The 13,193-nt window shown below is 49.0% G+C and overlaps 1 protein-coding gene across 3 annotated transcripts in view; it reads right to left on the bottom strand.

The window, feature by feature from the left end:
• The window catches only part of WDFY4 (WDFY family member 4), a 265,680-nt gene that overhangs the window by 142,966 nt on the left and 109,521 nt on the right, over positions 1-13,193 (bottom strand). For all 3 annotated transcript variants that reach the window (XM_069572500.1, XM_069572499.1, XM_069572501.1), the window contains 6 exons: positions 10,176-10,249; positions 7,471-7,632; positions 6,793-6,884; positions 4,663-4,762; positions 1,891-2,096; positions 934-1,103 (listed from right to left, as the gene is read on the bottom strand). In XM_069572500.1, coding sequence (XP_069428601.1) covers positions 934-1,103; positions 1,891-2,096; positions 4,663-4,762; positions 6,793-6,884; positions 7,471-7,632; positions 10,176-10,249 — 804 coding nt within the window. The remainder of the gene's footprint in view (positions 1-933; positions 1,104-1,890; positions 2,097-4,662; positions 4,763-6,792; positions 6,885-7,470; positions 7,633-10,175; positions 10,250-13,193) is intronic.

Below are 13,193 nucleotides of genomic sequence, written 5' to 3'. Positions count from 1 at the left end.
GAGATCCCAATCAGGGAGGGGCTTGATGCTGCCTGGGGACTCCAAACCTGATCCCACAGGAACAGGAGCCAATGAAACCTTGGATTTGGTGCAAGTCAGTGAGCTAGTGAGTGAGAAGCTAGTGAGAAGGTGCCCGCAGTGAGTGGAGACTCCTCTTTGGAGGAGGAACAGGGGAGCGATAAACAGGGCAGCAGTTGGTCAAGAGTGTGAGCCAAGGGGGCAGCTTCCGGTTTTAGGTGGGACATGATTTATCATACTTATGGCCAATGAGGAAAGGATCAGTAGAAAAGGAGATGCTGAAAATATAGACAAAGGATCATAAGGCATGCAGTCACTTGGGAAAGGCGTGGAAGGAACACAGTTCAGCCTTAAAAAGGTGACCTTTGCCAGCAACAGTGAGAGGAGGTGATAAAGATGGTCTTGGAATATACAAGTGATGGAGGGTGGAGTCCTGAGGCAATGCTCCTTCATGGGGCTTCCATGCTACCGTGATGTAAGTCATCTGAGCAAAGGGCACCTGTGGGCCAGAAGACTCGGGGCATGTAAGGGTCACACTAGAATGCGGGGGAGCAGGGGCGTTACTAAGGTACAGGGACATGTTTCTTTGAAGGTGATAGGATGAGGCTCGATGTCTGCGGTGGCAGCAATCCAACCTCCCCATGTTGCCCCACCATCGTGTGACTTGTCTACCCAGAAGGAGAAAAACTTAAAAGAGAGACTGATAGGAAACAGAGATCTGCTGGGAGGGACAAGGGAGGTGGAGGCTGAGGGACAAGGATATCTGAAGAGCAAGAAAGGGGGTGGGACTGCTAGGGAAGGAAGCGGGTCAGGATGAAAGTTGGGAGGCATGGAGGAAGGCGAGGAGAGTCTTGCGGGATACAGAAATCAGAAGCCCAAGTGTGTCACTCCATCCCGAGAGCCCCTGGAGCCTACCTTGGGCCCGTCCATCAGCTCCGTGAGCGGTGTCTGCAGGAAGAAGGTGGACACGGTGAGGTAGACTTCTGGAATATGAACATGGTGGGCCAGAAAGTCACTCAAGACTCGGAACCCAGGAAGCAGGCAGGGGCTCTGGTCAGGCGTTGGAGGATGGCTCTTCAGGTTATCTATTGATCAGGGAGAAGGGCACAAAGTCCAGTTGAGAACAATTGCTTCTGGTCAACATGGGGATTGGGCACAGGAAGGAATTCCCTCCGGCCAACCCATCCTACAGACATGCCGGATGGAAATACGTCACACATATAGAGCACAAGAATGGGCTCAGTAAGAACTTCTTTTCCTATTTCTGATGTGCTCATTCATTCATTCAAACACAGTTGCTTATCTGGTGCCTACCACCCTAGAGGTAGCAAGCCCTCTTTGCATAGGCAATAAGAATGTAGTGTTCTGATAAAATATATATACAGAACCCCAGGCCTTCATCAACTACTTACAATGTGGTGGGAGGAACAGACATTACAGAATTAAATACCTAAATAAAAATATGCTTGTAAACTATGATTAAACCCCCTCCCCCAAAAAAAGAGAGAAAGAAAGAAAGTGTAACAGGGGTGCTCTAATTGACATGGGACCTTCCTCTCCTGGAGGAAATGACATAAAATTGAGACATGAAGGATGAATCCACATCAGCTTAGAGAGCCGTGCTGGTGTTGAGGGTTGGGAAGCACCTCTGCAAGAAGGAAAGAGTTAAGGAGACTTTGAGGAGTGGAAAGAAGTCCCCAGCATCTGAAGAGCAGTGAGGCTGTGTGGGGAGGAGTCTGAAAAAGGAAGTCAGAGGTGGGGGAAGGGGTCAAGGTCAAGGTGACGCTGCAGCAGGCAGTGTGAAGGCGCCTTAGTCCTGGCAGGTCGTCATCCACAGGTGCACCTGTCTCCTGGAGAGGGCCACACACTCACCCATCACGATATCCGTGCCCTCGGAGCTGCGTTCCACCCAGGAGCCTGCAGGCAGGCCGTCTTTAAATCGCCCTCGGAGGGAGGGGCTTGACAGAAAGTGCAGCAGCAGCTTCAAGCCCAGCACCACTGTGCTGGGGTGCACGTGGGCCTGCACGAAGAGCAGGAACCAGTCGGACCCCAGGTTCAGAAACATCTCTTCCTTTGTCCTGGGTGGGGAAGGGGGTCAATAAATGCTATAAATTATTTCTCAGTCCATAAGCAAATGACATGTCCAGAAAATACAAACAACATCCAGCTTCATTAGTCACCTAGAAGGATAAGGTCAACATCTGGACATCACTCAGCCAAGTATTTATGACATTTTAAAAGATCATGTATTCAAAAGCAGAGACATTACTTTGCCGACTAAGGTCTGGCTAGTCAAGGCTATGGTTTTTCCTGTGGTCATGTATGGTTGTGAGAGTTGGACTGTGAAGAAGGCTGAGCACTGAAGAATTGATGCTTTTGAATTGTGGTGTTGGAGAAGACTCTTGAGAGTCCCTTGGACTGCAAGGAGATCCAACCAGTCCATTCTAAAGGAGATCAGTCCTGGGTGTTCTTTGGAAGGAATGATGCTAAAGCTGAAGCTCCAGTACTTTGGCCACCTCATGCGAAGAGTTGACTCATTGGAAAAGACTGATGCTGGGAGGGATTGGGGGCAGGAGGAGAAGGGGACGACAGAGGATGAGATGGCTGGATGGCATCATGGACTCGATGGACGTGAGTCTGAGTGAACTCCGGGTGTTGGTGATGGACAGGGAGGCCTGGTGTGCTGCGATTCATGGGGTCGCAAAGAGTTGGACACGACTGAGCGACTGAACTGAACTGAACTGAATGTTGGCAAGGCTGCTGTGAAAGAGGTGAATTTGCCTATTAATGGCTGAAGCATAAGCTGGCCAAAGCTTTTGAAAGCAACTGGAAACCATGTACTGAATGATAGAGCCCTGCTCACTAATACTCATACTTACACAGTGTCTGGCCACTCGCTAATTACATCAGTGTAGTCACATAAAACACATCATGATTACTTAACTCCCTTTTAAAATACACTGTTCAGAACTAATCTTAATGGAATAGCTTCATATTTATGCATCTTTATTGGTTTAGACAAAAAAAAATGTTTAACTGTCACTTTCAATAATGAACTTTAAAACGATGTGTCTAGAGAATACAGACTTGCTAGAGGGAAGTGGAGGACAGAGAGGTGGGAGCCGATGCTCAGGGGCAATTGTTCAGCAAATCCTGACTCTCCCGAGAGCCAGGAAAGGGTCCATCCTGGCTGGGCAGCAGTCTCAGCGCCAGTTGCCAGATTAGACGAGGTGAGGGCATGGCCACTAAAACTAGGAGTCAAGAGATGGTCCTCTCTTTCAGCCATGACTTCATTTAGCAGTTGGATGACTGGTGAGCTCTGATCATCTTCCCTCATTATGACGATGAAGAGGATGATGGAGGTGACTGTGCTGATGAGGATGATGGAGGTGATGTTGGTGGTGGTGATAATGATGATGAGGAGGATGGAGGTGACTGTGGTGCTGGTGATGGTGAGCGTAGTTAGCTGTTAGAGTTTATATAGTATCCCAGGCACCATGCTCAGAGTTATCCATCTATTAATTTCTATCTATGGCTGCTACTATTTTTATCTTCACAAAGATGAGTAGAAGAGAGACATAGAGGGCTTAGGTCACCTCCCTAAGGTCCCTGAGGACAGAGCTGAACCCAGGAGGTGAAGTTGTCAGAGCCCAAGTGCTTAAGCACTACATTACATTCCTTTTCAAAAAGGTGAAAAGGTAGAGACTAGCTCATCTCCCGGGGTCAGGAAGATCCTCCAGAGGAGGGCATGGCGACCCACTCCAGTATTCTTGCCTGGAGACTCCCATGCACAGAGAAGCCTGGGAGGCTGCAATCCACTGGGTCGCACAGAGTCGGACGACTGAAGCGACTCAGCACGCATGCAGCTCACCTCCAAAGCACCTTCCAGTTCTGCCGTGCACTGATTCTAGAAATCTAGAAACCGTTAGAGCACTATGTACAAGGCTGATTTACTGAGGGGTAACTCCCCACCCTGATGCCTCCCTGCCCAAACCACATACACACTAAAAGTTCAGCTTAGTGAGAGTAGGATCTGGACTGACTTTTTCAGGATGGCATTCTCGGAAGGAGGAACAGTGTCTGGCACACAGTAGGTACTCAACAAATAGCTATTGAATTAGTGACCCCAGAGCCGAGATAAAGCAGGCAGTCCAAGAGAGTTAATGGAATTTTATGACTGCATGTTGTTTTGAAAGTTAACTGAAGGCAGATACTTCTTTTTCCAACTTGGAAAAATAACTGAATGACTAACAGTAAAAAGCAGAAGAATTTGGCAAGCCTTTTCCTTGATAGACGTTATTTAGGCTAACCATTTCTCCATTCTATTCTCTGCCAAGTATAGGACATCAACATCAGTAATTATCACAACTGCCAAGACAATAACAATTACACTCTACGATGGTGACAAGAAGAGTTTATTGTAATGATACCAAATCTGCTTTGAGTCACTCATGCCCATTTAACATTGCATCAGAATATCTTAGGGCAAGGTCTGCTTTATTGGGTGGAGAGAATATAATTTTCTTTCTGACTAGAGCAGAAAACCAACTCAGAGATGCTAAACTTTTCATTAAGAAAAGGTTTTAATACTGCACCCTTTATGAAGCAGCCTTGTGGCAGATCAGTCTTTCTGGAACTACTTACTCAGAGGACAGATGAAGCTGGGAAGAAGATATTACACTGAGCAGCATCTCCAGCAACTGGTTTCTGAGCCAGATTGTCTTTCCAGATGTTTGGCTTCCAGCTACAAAAATAAAAAAATAAAAAAAAATGCAGATTTGAGAGAAAACGGATGTAAAGAGACATAATATTTGCTGCAGTAGGCAATAATATTCACCAAATGCTTAGTTCTCCCAGGAGTTGAGACATGCATGGAACTTGAAATTTTGGCTTTCAACTCTAGATTTCCATTTAATGCTTAAAAAGAATTTCTGGAAATGTTTCTAAAGTTCCAAAAACATGTTTTTGATGTTCCCCATAGCCCACCACCCGCCCCCCCCCCAAATGATAGGGTCAAGTTTTTCTTCCAGTAGAAAGAGTTTTAAAATTATCATGGACTGTAACATTTCCTGAGCACCTACTATGTGCTGGGCATTATGCAAGGCAGTGGCAGCAGAGTGGGGAAGACTATGGTGCTCAGTCTGGGTCCCTGCCCTCGTCTAGGGCTTTGGCATGTCTACGCTGCACTAAAAAATAGAGCTTGAGCTGCAGAGAGAGGCATGTGAATCCAATGGGAGACGAAACTTTACTTCTGAAGTGTTACTATGACCTTGAGACATATAAATACTGTCTTTGTAGATATTTAGCTAGATAAAAGTTTTAGAATGGAGTCCCCATGAGAAGGAGGGTTGCTTCTCATAGTATGCTGCTGCTGCTGCTGTTAAGTCGCTTCAATCACGTCCGACTGTGCGACCCCATAGACGGCAGCCCACCAGGCTCCCTCATCCCTGGGATTCTCCAGGCAAGAACACTGGAGTGGGTTGCCATTTCCTTCTTGAATGCATGAAAGTGAAAGGTGAAAGTGAAGTCGCTCAGCTGTGTCCGATTCTTAGTGACCTCATAGACTGCAGCCTACCAGGCTCCTCCATCCATGGGATTTTCCAGGCAAGAGTACTGGAGTGGGGTGCCATTGCCTTCTCCGGAGTACATAGTATACTGTTAGCTAATTATCCATTCATTCAGCCCCTTGGTTGGCCAGTTATTTTACCACCAATTCAGGGCACACAGCATGCTGTAGAAACGTAACTGATGTGGCAGCTTGGAGAAGTGGAGTCAGAGTACCCTCTATTTGGATTCTGGCCCCTTCTCTCTTTAAGGTCGTAGTCTCTGAGGCTCCGTTTTCTCATCTGCAAAATGGGAGTAGCAATCCCTACTTTTCAGGCTTGATCTAAGGATAAGAGCTAATTTATCTGGATTGAGCGACAGCCAAGGGAATCTTCTGTGATAAGCGTGTTCTCTCTCTGCCCTGTCTAATGCAGTAACCACTCGCCCACATGGTTATTCAGCACTTGGAACACGGCTAGTGTGACTGAGGAACTGAAGTTTTAGTCGCATTTCATTCCAAAAATTTAATTTAAATGGCTACACGTGGTTAGAGGCTCCCATCTCAAACAGAGGAGGCTCAGGACAAAGTGGTCAGTAATGGTCCCCTTCACATCTGCCCCTAGCAGAGGGAATTTAGAGCCTGATGCAGCTGCTGTTCTGAATCTGGTTGAGGAGTGAGAGACTCAAAGAATCAAATCACAAGCTTTTGCATGAGAGTAAGCACAGGGACTCCAGCCTAGAGAAGGTGACCTAGTCTGCCCTGTGGGACTGGGAATGGCTGGCCTGGTGGGGTGAGGTGGGGTGGGGTGGGGCAGCGGAGGTGACCCTGCAGAGGGGCCAGCAGGGCCGAGCACGGGGGGATGGCAGACCGTCACACATTAGAACGTGTCAGCGCTGCAGAGCACTGAAGCTGGGGCTCGCCAAGGGAGTGAGGCAGAGGCTGGGGCAAGAAGACGCCGCCTGCTGATCTCCAGGGAGCTGTTGTCCTGCAGGACTTGGAAGCCATCCCAGGTTGTGCAGGAAGAACACACGATTTGTTTTTACTTGTGGCTCATATAGCTGCGGCCTTGGAAGACAGCGCCCAGAAACAGCAACTCGGTTTCCTGGGGGCTCCTTCCCCTCCCTTCCCGCAGCCTTGCACTCAAACCGGCCCCGCAGCATGTGCCGTCAGGACCGTCGTGGATGTCGCCCTGCAGCCGTCAGACTGGCTCCTGGGAAAGGTCTTCTCACCGGGCAGGGAAGGGTCCGGGGCTCTGTCCACACAGATCTGCTTCTCGTTCACCGACGAAGGCTTGAGGGTGTACACCACAAACAGCCCAATTCTGAAGGCAGAAAGAGGACACACTCAACTGTGGGCTTGGCCCATGTCTCCTGAACACCCATGAAGGCTTTCTACACAGAATCACCCAAATGCACTTCAAGGGAGGACTTGAGGGGGAAGTGTGTCACTGTGTGATCAGTGTGATGTTTCCAGAGACTTCTCCAATCTGTTAGGATTCGTCAGAGAAGCAGACTCTGGCTCTGCCAGGTCAATCGGACAGACATGGCTGAGAACACAACAGCTGAAATGTCCCATCAGCTGCGAAGTCTGCAGAAGGCAGGTGTGTTGGGTCACTGGCTGGTGAGGATGGCCGGGCGCATGGAAATCCTAGGGTTCTTGGTAGGTGTTTCTGAGCACCAGGGAGCAGTGAACCCACAGCCCTGTTGAGGAGTCCAGGGGACCCACCCCTTTTTTCAAGCCATGAACAGAGAAAATGTTTCTAGGAGGTTCCAGGGAAATAGAACCTGCTGCTGCATTGAAGGGCAGTGCTGCTGAGCTGAGTGTGATAAGGAGAGAGCTGGGGTCTTTGTTCCCTCTTGAAGCAGCCCCGATGCTCTGCCCTCTCCCCCGGGAAGCTGGCACAATACCTGAGCAAGTCCTGGAGGCTGAAGTGGCCCCTCAGCTGACAACCCAGGATGTCAATGATGGTGGACATCTTGGAGGGGGTGAGGCCTGGCTCGTTGAAGAGGAAGACGAGCTTGGGAATAAGCTGTGCCTGGTGAGCAACTTCAGCATTCCGGGGTCCTTCCCTAGTGAGCCCAGGAGAGAGGCAGTAAAAGCTTTTACTGGAATGAACCAAATTTGCTGTGTTTCTGCTAAAAAGGTTCCACAGTCTGGGTTTGACTCTCATGCCCTCCTGGCAACTCGTCAAAATGCTGCCAGACACCCATCAAATATGTGTCTGCCCAGTGCCCCAGTCGCTTGGGGATGAGCCTCCCATGCCCTTCCACCCCCACCCCCACCCCCACCGGAAACTGCCTTCAACCACCAGTTATCGACTTTTAAATTCCAAGCCTCAGGGAAAACTAATGCTGGTCTCAAAAAACGCCGAACAAAGAGAGCAGCCTGGAGCAGGACCACGTAGCATTTCCCAACAGCCGGCACGTGGGCCTCGGCCAGCCTGTCAGCCCCGGCCAGCCCGTCAGCCCGTGTGTCTTCCTGCTCGCCCCAAACCACAAAGTGGATGGACGTACCACTGAGAGTCAAAGGGGAGAGAGATGGGATTCAAGCCTCCGCACCCCCTCCTCAGGATAATCGCAAATACAATTTCCTGTAAATTCTACTCCCTCAAAACAGCTCCCAGGGTGAGTGTCCGTCTCTTAGAAAACAACAGGTACAGAAAGACAGTGGGAAGGGGGAAAGAAAAGAAATTGGAGGCGAATGAATGTGGATGGATCGCTCCTTCTTGAGCTGTCCTTCAGTACTGCTGTGCTGAATTCTGCCAAGCCCCACATCCCTGATACACAGAGGAGGTAGAGCCCGCCAATTCTGCGAGCGGCTTGCACTCGTGGGTTCAGTGGGGAGATGCGCATTCGACACCTGTAAGCCCCGTGTCCTCTGCGCTCTCATCACAGCACTGAGCAGCCTGCTTTCTGCATCCCTTCTCCACAGGGCTGTGTCTTGTCCTTCCCTGAACCTCAAGCACTAAGAAGTCGTATGGAATGGAGTGGGTTATAACAGATCAATCACGAGTGGATGAGTGAAAGGGTGGTTGCAAACACCTGCAAACGCTAAGGTGCTAATGATCACTAGAACAGCTGATCTGCGAGGAGTCAGGTGGAGGCGGATGCGAGCAGCCCACTGTGTAAGGAAGGAGGGGATTGATAGACTGGCTTCCCTGCCTCCCTTCCCCCTTATTCTGATCACAATCCCTGGTTTTCTTTGGGGCTTACCTCTTTCTAACTCTCCTCCACCTGCTGCAGAGGGCAAGAGATGTTCCTGGCCTGGCCACACGACCTAAGATGGCCCGTGAGACTCTATCCTGCTGCTACGAGTATTGAGTGGAAAAGAAGCCCTGTCTGCTGACTGTGCAGAGCTGCGGACACTCTATGAAGGTGCCCAGCCAGAATGAAGCCAGCATGGAAGAAAGCACAGACACGACCAGGGATACATCTCAGACAAAGCAATACAAGCACCATCCAGACAACATGTGGAGATCTGCCTCTGTCGACTGTATGAGCCAATAAACGTTCCCTTTCTCTGCTTTCCTTTCCACCCTCTATTTCTTCCTGCTTTAATTTGGTTTGAGTTCTATTCTGCCATTTGCTATCAAAAGAGCCTTGACTAATTCAAAAAGGTAACAATGTGATGGCGTTTGGAGAGAGGCCTTTGAGAGATGCTTGGGTTATGAGAGTGAAGTCCTCATGAATGGAATTAGTGCTCTTACAAAACAGACCTCAGAGAGCTCCCTTACCCCTCTGCCACTTGAGGCTGTAGTGAGAAGATGGCAAACTATGAACCTGGAAGCAGGTCCCCACCAGACACTGGATCTGCCAGAGCCTGATCTGAGATTTCCAGCCTCCAAAACTGTGAGAAATAAACTTCTGTGGTTTGTCAGTCCCCTAGTCTATGGCCTCCATAGGAAGCAAAGCTATGACCAACCTAGATGCATATTAAAAAGCAGAGACATTACTTTGCCAACAAAGACACATCTAGTCAAAGCTATGGCTTTTCCAGTGGTCATGTATGGATGTGAGAGCTGGACCGTGAAGAAAGCTGAGTGCCGAAGAACTGATGCTTTTGAACTGTGGGGTTGGAGAAGACTCTTGAGAGTTCCTTGGACTGCAAGGAGATCCAACCAGTCCATCCTAAAGGAGATCAGTCCTGGGTGTTCATTGGAAGGAATGATGCTGAAGCTGAAGCTCCAGTACTTTGGCCAGATGATGTGAAGAACTGACTCAGTGGAGAAGACCCTGATGCTGGGAAAGATTGAAGGCAGGAGGAGAAGGGGACGACAGAGGATGAGATGGTTGGGTGGCATCACCGACTCAATGGACATGAATTTGAGCAAGCTCCAGGAGATGGTGATGGACAGGGAAGCTTGGCGTGCTACAGTCCATGGGGTCACAAAGAGTCAGACGTGACTGAGTAACTGAACTGAACTGAACTAGCCTATGGTCTTTTTTGTTATAGCAGCTGAAAAGACGAAGACAGCCATGCTGCCCCCTGGGGACCTCATGCTCTGGGAACGGGAGAAGTCCATAGTTGCTGAGCAACTGGCTGCCCTGTCCTAGTTCCTATTCCTGGCATGAAAGTTTAGCTGTAACCCCCAGGCTGCCAAAGCTCAGCCTACCTTGTTGACTGAAGGATTTCCAGTAGATGGGAAAAGAGAGAGAGCTCCAATTTGTCAGCAGCGTTCATCCAGAGCTGGAAGACAGAACACAATGAAATCAAGTATGTGAAGGGAAGGGTTGCCAGGCAGTGTGAGCTGGTGAGGTGCTGGGTGTGGTCTCCCTTGGCTTGGAATCACCGACACAGCTTTACCAGCTCCAGAATCACACCAGCTCTCCTAACTGCTAGAAAACATAGTGGGCACCACACCCAGGAGAAAGTGCAAACAACATCGCTGTCTTTCCCATCTCTGCTGCTGTCTGGAGCTTTGCAGTGGATCCTGATTCAAACCACGGACACCTACAGTAACCATCTTCTACACGTGTCCCACCCTGGGCCTCACAGCCTGTGCGTCAACACACCAAATGCATCTCATTCTCATTGGATCCGACTACGCAAGGCAAATACCCGTGTTCCCAACTTAGCGAGGAGAAACTAGAGGGTAAGACAGACCTTTGAGAGACAGCTCCCTTATCACCAACAAGTCACTGAACTGGAATTAGGAGCTGAGTCTCACCTCTCAGGTTTTATACTGCAGCGACTATGCAAAGAGTCGCAACTGAACTGAACTGATCTGAACCATGCATTCAGCTTGTGCATGCAATTTCTTCAGGTCCCCTGTCTATAGAACCTGCAGCTCCTATGCAACAGAATTGTGAATGACACACACTTGTGAAATGCACTGAGATTCTGAGAGTGAAGTTTATCACTCGGGTTATTTTCTTTACTGTAAACAAAATGCAGTTGCTCCCCATTCTTCTGGGGCAAAGGTGATAGCGTGTCTTCATTCTTATTTGTATTAACACTTCCAATTAGAGAGCTCTATTATTCCCATCTAAATGATGATATTTCCTAAGTCCCAGAATCTAGAAAGTTCAGATGTGGGAGTTTAAGAGTGCACTCTTAGAGCAGCAAAAAGAGCTCACACTTCCAAATGGTACCATTTGCTGGAGGCAAGAAGCATTGCGCGCCGTCCTAAAACCAAATCATTATCTGCATTTAGAAGATAAGAACGGTGAGGCTCAGAGAGACTGAGTACCTTGTCTGGCGCTCACGGTTTCTAATTGGCAGAGACTGGCTTCCAAGCCTGGTCTGTCTGACCATGGAGCCCACTCTCTTTCCTTCTTGCTGTGGACAGGCATCTCCTGCAGACAGTGACTCAGAGAGTCAATAATCAACCTCACTTGAACCAAGCAAGTAGTCATGGCTCCATCCATTTACTTACGGGGGAAAGTGGAACACCCTCAGTGGCTATAAGTTTATTATGAAGGCAGAGACTGACCCTCTCCAGTCCCCAAGGCTCAGCATCGGACACGCCATGTAGTGACCTCTTAATAAGGATCCACTCCCTTTTTTAAGAGTGAATACAAAGTAAACCAAAATAAGACAAGCGGGTTACTCTTAAGCCAAAATCAGCCTGACATTCCCAGCCCCCGAAAACACAGTCACCGCCAGCTACACACAGAGGTAGGGCAGCTGTCATTTGAGAGAGTTGGTGTCAATAAATGTGGCTCCCGGGAAGGTAGAGGTAACCAGACACGGCACCCCAGCATACTCAAGGGGATGCCAAGAGCTTTGCATCCTTGAATTCGCGCATTCATTCATGAAGGCAGTCACTGAATAAATGATACATCAGGCTCCGTGTAGGGAGCTGGGGGAGCTGAGAAAGTAAGACAGACACCCTGAAGCGTACACCTTCCCATGCCTCCTGCTCCAGAGCTTTAGAAAAATAACAAGTTGTCCCAGCACACTTGAGGCCACCCAGCTCTTTTAGAAATTATTTTACGTAATACCAACTGTCTGGATTTTGGAAAACATGCATAACTGAGTCTTCTGGTTGTTATTCTGTGTCACATAACCCCTGTACTAAAGACTGTATTAAGATGTCTGTATTAAAGTAGTTTGAATTTCAAATGAATCATGTGTCAAATTCTGCTCTCTCCTCACCCCTAGGATGACCTCAGTCTCAGAAAGGGGTGGCCTTTTCTGAAGCCACAGGCCTAAGGCATGCATGACTTCAACTCCCTGTCCCTTGCAGCTTCTCAATGTCCCGCCCCTCCCTGCCGCAAACCAGTCATCAAGGATCTGCCCCTTCCACTGTAACCTCCTCTCTGCTCCCCAAACCTTCCCTCTCCTCGAAGGACTTGTCCCATCAACTGCTGATTCTTACACTGGTATTTTCGATGCCCCCTTTCCACTGCTCCAGTCTCCTAAGTTCTGAAACACTCTTCTCTTCTTCAAAAACTCACTGACTGTCTCCTTCCAGCCTCCTCCCCACTCTTCACCTCACGCCCAACTCCACCATTTACTCTTCCCTGGGCCTGTCAGTGACCTCCAAACACAACAGACACATCCCTGCCCTGACTTCACTTGATGTACCCAGCTCTGGGGAAATCCTTCTTCTTTTAAAAATTCTCTCCTCTCCATCTTTTAAAAATGTTATGTCATTTCATTGGTTTATTGTGGATTTTTTAGGCATCTTTTCTGCTTGTTTTTATTAGTTGCCTATTTTCTTAACCCCAGTGTGAAATGCACCAGCTCAGCTGAGGGGCTAGTTTATTCAGAGAGGGGACAGGTGGTGCCCATGGTGGTTCCAGGAACAGGCAGTGGGGGCCCGGTGGGTTCCTGTGTGGGTAATTCCTGGGCTGGGCTGGTGGCAGTGATACAGAGGAGCCAAGATGCCTGAGCATGGCCACGGCATTTAGAAGGCGCAGCAGTGTGGTCAAGGCAGGCTGACTTGTTTACCAGGGTTTGGGGGCAGGAGGAGAAGGGGACGACAGAGGATGAGATGGTTGGGTGGCATCACCGACTCGATGGACATGAGTTTGAGTGAACTCTGGGTGTTGGTGATAGACATGGAGGCCTGGCGTGCTGTGATTCATGGAGTCGCAAAGAGTTGGACACGACTGAGCGACTGAACTGAACTGAACTGAAGGCTATTTTGCATAGTTGCTTCCTGCTGTGCACTGGGAGCCCATAT

This window comes from Ovis canadensis, chromosome 25 (assembly GCF_042477335.2).
Source record: "Ovis canadensis isolate MfBH-ARS-UI-01 breed Bighorn chromosome 25, ARS-UI_OviCan_v2, whole genome shotgun sequence".
Classification (NCBI taxonomy): Eukaryota; Metazoa; Chordata; class Mammalia; order Artiodactyla; family Bovidae; genus Ovis; species Ovis canadensis.
The sequence above is the reverse complement of the archived record's forward strand: the minus strand, read 5'-3'. Positions and strand labels throughout refer to the sequence as shown.